Genomic DNA, 6,629 nt, shown 5'->3' on the forward strand with positions numbered 1-6,629 from the left:
AAAATATACAACTATGTGTAAATATTTATTAGCAAGAATTAATCTCAAATGCAATATTTTGCTGATTTTATAACTGACCATTTTAACCAAATAAAAAATGTTATCTAAACTTAAATCATCTTTCTGTTAAACTGTAATTCCACAGGCGAAATCCACACAAATGTAGCAGAAATGTGATTTATTGTAGCAAATAACGTTGGCTTTCTACAAAATGGCGAGAGCACCGGAAGCATTTAAGGATCAAGTGAAGGCTGTAAGAAATGCACTCATTTTAAGCAAGTCAAAGTAAAAATTTCACAACATACACACTTATTCTTTCCTTCACTTTCTTCACATCTCCATTGTAGCTGACATGAATCTCTCCCAATATAGAATGTAAGCAAGCCTATTCGCTCTTTACCAAATACTGACAAACTGTGTGCAAATAAATGTCTAACAAAAGCTTCTGTTTGTCCTATAGTAATCCATAAACACATTTCATTTCTCATTTATATTAGCAGGCAACATATTAAGTGTTTTGCATACATTATAATTCAATACAACAAACTGAAATTGTGCAGAAGAAAACCCAAAAAAGGCTCTATTAAAAGGAGAAATAGCAAAGGCCAGTGCAAAGTGCAATAGGTCATTAAAGGGTCATCAAATTTACTGGTTGGAGAATGTGTTGTTTTACACTAAATAATGTATTCATTAATTACATTAATCTGTAGCTGGTGCACATTTTGTGAAGTATGCAGTTTGTGCTTACTGATGGAATCACCAAATTAGCAACCAAACAACATTGCACCAAGGAAAGACCTATTCTCAACAAAATGTGAAAGACACCAACACTTTGCACTGTCTATCTCATCAACACGAAAGTACCCCAGAGACTGTCAAAGTGAATTACAAGTTCAGTAACTGCCAACAAGTTGTAGCACTGTTTGCAATAGCCTTTGTGTTACCAACAAATAGAGCCCTGAACAAGGTGAAATGAGTGTTAACTGGACTCTTATTACTGTACACCAATACTACAGTAAGCACACTCAGATTTCTTCGTAAACATAAACTGTCTTGTGAAATGTGTCATTTGCATAATGGATTTTTGGAGAAGTCATACAAAAAGTAATGTGGCCATTAACCGATATACAGTGAATATTGATCCTCGACTATGAAACCCAATAAGAAAAGTGCAATGATGAAGCCTATGTTATAAGTGTGTTGAGGACAGCTCATATAATATGACCACAGTCACCAGAGATACAACTTGACTTCATAATTATATTATTTTGTTTTTATCTAATGCGAGCCACTGTAAGACTCTAGTCTAATCAACTGTCAAATAAAACTAATACAGTAGTATATGTATTTGCTTGCACAATACTGTGTATCGTTCTTGATTTGTCCAAAGGTCCAGGCTTGTGTAACTTGGCAACAAAGGAGCTAGTCCAGCTGTTCTGTCTGTAATCACTTCATAACATCATAAAATAGGCAAAAAAAAAAAAGGTTGAACAATGGACAGCAGTTCCGACATCTTTCAAGTCATCTTGCAGCAATTCTTCATGTTGTTTTGGACTTCAGAGTCGAGACTTCAGGTTTTACCATCAGGGTTTTCATCCTACCTGCCACTATAGGAAAAACAAATGGGGACAAAATATCATAATATTACAACATTGTTCAGTTTTAAGAAATGGAGCTAGTTCATATATATATATATATATATTTATGTGTGTGTGTGTGTGTGTGTGTATACAATTTTAACTTTGAGGTGCTAATAAGTTTTCTCTGCCATCGAATGTGGTTTCTTGCCAGGAGCAGGTGGTGGTGGTGGTCATGATAATGGTAGTTTGCCAACAGCCTCAGCCATCATTGCATTTACAAGCCGAGAGGTTAAAATACACCCTCTTGGCAACGCTACTTCTTCATCCTCTCATGCTGAACTGAGGGCAGACTCACTATGGTGACTCACTATCAAAAAGTTGTATTATGAGATGGGCCAGGCTGGGGCTGGCTGGTTAGCACGGAAACTTCATAAAATGGAAAGAAGTGAGAGAAATAAAAATTGGCATTACTTTTCACCACTGGACGTATCTCTTGGCAAGTAAAGGAATGAAGTGTGATGCTGCACTCTCAATGTTTCTGCTAGACCGGTAGGTAAACAGCTGTTAAGGATAAACATAAAACTAACCTTCAACCCACCACCACCAGACACAGAGGTGGTCATGGCCTGCTTCTCCGTCTCTTCGTTTTTTTTCCTTTTCCTTTCGACAGCTTCTGGATTTTTAACACCCCTGTATGCTGTCTGAAAAACAGAGTGGACTATGACCAAGGGTATATAGGCAATGGTGTTTATCTCTTGTTTATTTACTGTTCTATACAAGGAGTCTTAAAAACATGCATGTGTTTCAAAAGCATTTTTGTAGTAAATTGTATTACCACAACCATTTCAGAAAGCTCAAGGCATGTTCAATCACAACTAGCAAAAGGGCATTCAACTGCCAAATAAGGCAATTCAGCTAAAGCTGCTTTGAATAGTGCAGTACTGCTAGTGACTGTGGCTTAGGACTCAGGAGCTTTCATTTGTGGTAGTAAAAGTGTGAACTGACAGTGTGCCAGTTTAAAGAGGAAAATAGTGATTTGGAGCAGAAAGATGTGCTATAGTCAAAATTGTAGTCAATCCAAAAGATTCACCTGGCCAAGAAGAGGATTCATTCTGGTCCATGTCTACTTACCTTGATATGGCTTTAGCATGTCTCTTACGGGTTTGCAAGTGGCTTTTCTGTACAATAAAAAATTACTCACCACACTGTCAAGTGCATCTACCTTGAATGGGGTGTATGTATTTAATATAAGGTTAGGACGTTATACTATAGTCAGTGACCGGATTATTAGGTAGATCTAGCTAAAACTAATGCAGTCTGAAACAACAACCCTCCAATAAATCCCATATTTTTAAAGATCATAACGTCCAGTCTTTGATTAATCTGTTTCAGAGAAGGTTATAAACCATAGCCTACCATAAATCAAGCTTTCATCATGATAGGATTTATTGCTGTCCTAGTTATAGCTGTATAAAAGTGTTTTAGCAATTGACACATTGGCAAACATATAAAACCACTTATAACTTACCTCTTTTTGTCTCTTCTCGGCGGCCTCGGCTAACTGTCGTCTCCTTGTATCCTGATAACACAGAAAACTTAAGCTAACACTGCAGGCAGGTCGTCTTCTCTTAGTTAACCATGTTGGGCCTGGAGCATACTTGTCATGCCATTGTGTACAGAGGCTAAACACAGTTAACGCCTCCTAAACATTACCGAGTAGTGCCTATACTGATGATTAGGGAAATTCACTTAGGTTCAAATAATGTGAGACATTTTATAGTTTATAATGGATCACAGCTGGTATTAAATGCTGTAGTAAATTAACTCACGGGATCTGGAGTGACAACAACGTCGTCCGCTGCTCCACCAAGGCACGGTAAGCACATCCCCATACTTGTTATTCCGGCAGAAAAAAGGCAACGTTGAAAATAAGTTATCAGAGATTCTGTTTAGCCTAAATAGCTACCTGGCTAGGTGACAAGCCCGTTTCAAACAACTGGGCTGATAGTTAAGGCAACAGAAGCAGTAGCCTCTACTCCCAGCTACTGTTGTCGGGTCGTCTTGCATTACGTTACCGTTATCTAACGGTAGCTTCTGTTAGCTACGGTAACATTAGCATTCTAGCTAAAAGCTAGTTACTGCTACACTACAAAGCCAGTCTCTGCTGCAGGCCGCATAATGAACATTTTCTTCTCACACCTCTTGTTTAATCGTATCGGCATTTGGAAAATAGCTGTTTGACTGTCAGACGTCTAAGCCAAATATTTTTCCTTCTGTGTTTGTTTTGGTCCGAATTCAACTGGCTGACAAATCTGCCAGAGTATGTTCAATAGCGTTAAATTAATAAACACAGTTGACGATTTCAGATAGCTTGCTCTAGACACAAAAGTAACATCACTGTCATGTCAGCATCCCACGAGGCTACTACTGCGTTTCACAGTTAATGAATCGTAAGTAGCAGTGTAACTAACTTCATCGCGTAAAAATGTGTTCATAGTGCTCGTGGTCTGTGTTTGGTGATCTTGAACATAGCTCAGTGCGACCGTGGTGGCGTTGACACTTCTGATAGCTGGTTAAACAGCGCCACTGTGTGGCGAGGGACAAAACCAACACAAAAATCACCATAGTAACGATGACTCCCTACAAAATGTTGGATCATTTGAAAAAAAAAAAGGGCTTCTGCGTTTTTCTTTTTGGTTTTCAATTTTCTCGAGATTTCTTTCATCACAACTCCACCTTGTGGAACTATGAGGTAATTAAGTCCTTAATCAAACCAGACTGATTCTCTCACAATTTTTGTAACAGGTTTATTGTATGTCACTGTAGAGCCATCCCTCTAATTCTTCTACATTTAACACAGAACACTTTAAAGTGACAGACCCAGCTCCTCGCCCACCTTTAGGGTCCAGGAGCCAAAGAAAAGCTGACAACAGACTAGTTCGTCAAGAAGATGATTTTGGAGACTGTGAGGCTAAAACCCAGGCCCACACTTATGGGTTTTTATTTTTCATATATAGTACTTTTACTTAGCCTATTGTTTATCTTGGCTGGTTGCCCCCAATGTTAAATGAACACATTACAAAACTATAACATCTGTAACATCCACTTGGGTTTTATTTGAGTATATTCAGGTTTTAATATGAACTGTGTTGTTTTTGCATCTTGGAAACAGCAGCCCCTAACCATCTTCCCCCCTAGGCCTTCCTGTTTTGTAAAAACCATCGATGTCTGCTTATCCTTAAAGATTGATAGAATCTCAGTATTTTTCCCATATTATATTGTTTTTCATCTTCTTTGCCTATCTAATATATCTGATTTGGCTCATCTATTTATTGTTATGGGCAAATACCATTTTCGTACATCAAAGTGGAAATGCTCCAAACCCTCATCTATTATGTTGATTTTGTAAATGATTTTAAATCCCCTACACAAAACAACGAGATTACATCTAAAATCATGAAAGCAACGTATCAGTATTACTTTTCATGAGAGCAAATGTGGATTTCTGTGCATTACCCCATAAATACAGCCGGCTACTGAACGAGATTTAAGAGACACGGGACATCCCGAATAACCGAATTTGTAACAAGTGTAACTAATCTAAAGACTTACCCTATAGACTGGCTCTTCATCTTCTCTTGTTATAATTTGTTGTCAATCGCGTAGACTAATGAGAAAGCCCCCTGTGTAGTGAATGATCCTCCATACATCAGTACCGTCCAATCAATATTCCTCAATCATGGGAGTTAAATGTAGACGGCTACAGCCCGACAACATTTTAAACTCCACCCATCCATCAGCGCTGCACTTGCCCGGGCTGTTTCACAGCTCAAAGGTAGGCTGCTGCACTGTGGGAATGGAAGGTCCATGAGATTGCGCAGCTTTTGTAGTTGTAAAAGTTGTCATTCAGAAAATTATGGATGGGGGATTTATACTGAAGGCGCAAGTACATGCAGTGGAAGTCAACGTGTCACAGGCTCTTGGCATCTCCTCAGGTAGGTTTAACTCACTTCTGAAGGAGGCACAAGGGATGGTAGTAAAACTGCAGATAGCTATGAAATTTAACTGATTTCATAGCTTCTTTATATGATTTCTTATTAACCAGATATGTGTGTTTAATGGTTTGTTCTTTGTTATTAAAAAGTAAAAGTACACCTGTTTTGAACAGCTGGCCGTCATAATTCTCAGTCTGTTATTCCAAAACTGTGGCAAACCACTATATATAGTGATGAGTGCAGATGAGTTCAGTGTGTGTAAAATATGCTGTTAATCTATTTGATGAAAACTGATCTTATACGATTAATTTATTCATGAACCGGGATATTGAGTGAATGAACGGGGAAGTTAGTGAAGGTACATTACCCAATGATAGTTTTCTAAGAAGAGTGCACATGGATGCTTCCTTCATGTCATTTTGCATAAATGAGAAATAGATTAAGTGGGCATGCACATAGATTAAATAGAATAATAATTATACAGGCCAAATTATGTGTCTTTCTGGTGTATGCCGTTCATTTTATCTCTGACATGTTTGCACAGCACTCAGGAAAGCTCGCTGTAATCTTGTGGTTAAACATCTATGGTCAGCCAGTCTGGAGCAAGGAGAGCGTGACTATTTTCTAGAGAAATATCCAACATCATTCAGTTTAATGAGCTATCCATTGCATGAATGCTGTGGCTTTTATTAGTTATTCTAAATCATCATTGCCCCAGGCAAAGATGAAAATGGCAAAACTCTTGGTTGTGTCGTGATAGCTAATAGGACAGTGTTTTCATCTGTGTTGAGCCATGTGGATAATTTTCAGTGGTGTGCAGAGACTCTGAGAGGGTCATGGGGGCAAACTGTGATGTGGTGGCTCTGCTGGAAGCTGGGTGAAGTGTTTACCACAGTATAAATCATCAAGCATTTGACACTGGTTTGGATCCCTCAGTGTGTACCCCTTCATCCAATAATAGAGGTGTTGTGTGCAAAAAAAAAAAAAAAAAGCTCCCTGGGAAGAAAATCTGATTTTGATTAGAAATTGCTAAATATTTTCTTCTGTTCTCTCT

The 6,629-nt window shown here is 38.3% G+C and overlaps 1 protein-coding gene across 1 annotated transcript; it reads right to left on the reverse strand.

Annotated features, from left to right (window-relative positions):
• Positions 1 to 163: 163 nt before the first annotated feature.
• Positions 164 to 4,021, reverse strand: svip (small VCP interacting protein). The gene is made up of 4 exons (XM_022755879.1): positions 3,410 to 4,021; positions 3,109 to 3,159; positions 2,168 to 2,281; positions 164 to 1,607 (listed from the first exon to the last, which is right to left on the reverse strand). The coding sequence occupies exons 1-4, from the start codon at positions 3,470 to 3,472 to the stop codon at positions 1,593 to 1,595; spliced, it is 243 nt and encodes an 80-aa protein (XP_022611600.1). The 5' UTR covers positions 3,473 to 4,021; the 3' UTR covers positions 164 to 1,592.
• Positions 4,022 to 6,629: the final 2,608 nt, after the last annotated feature.

Source organism: Seriola dumerili, unplaced genomic scaffold (assembly GCF_002260705.1).
Source record: "Seriola dumerili isolate Sdu_G_001 unplaced genomic scaffold, Sdu_1.0 BDQW01000242.1, whole genome shotgun sequence".
NCBI classification, from domain to species: Eukaryota; Metazoa; Chordata; class Actinopteri; order Carangiformes; family Carangidae; genus Seriola; species Seriola dumerili.

Excerpts from the sequence above, each read along its gene's own strand:
- svip (XM_022755879.1), bottom strand. The coding sequence starts at position 3,472 with ATGGGGATGTGCTTACCGTGCCTTGGTGGAGCAGCGGACGACGTTGTT. Across the intron at positions 3,160-3,409 it reads TTGTTGTCACTCCAGATCCC|GATACAAGGAGACGACAGTT; the intron begins GTGAGTTAATTT and ends CTGTGTTATCAG. Across the intron at positions 2,282-3,108 it reads CCGAGAAGAGACAAAAAGAG|ACAGCATACAGGGGTGTTAA; the intron begins GTAAGTTATAAG and ends TCTGTTTTTCAG.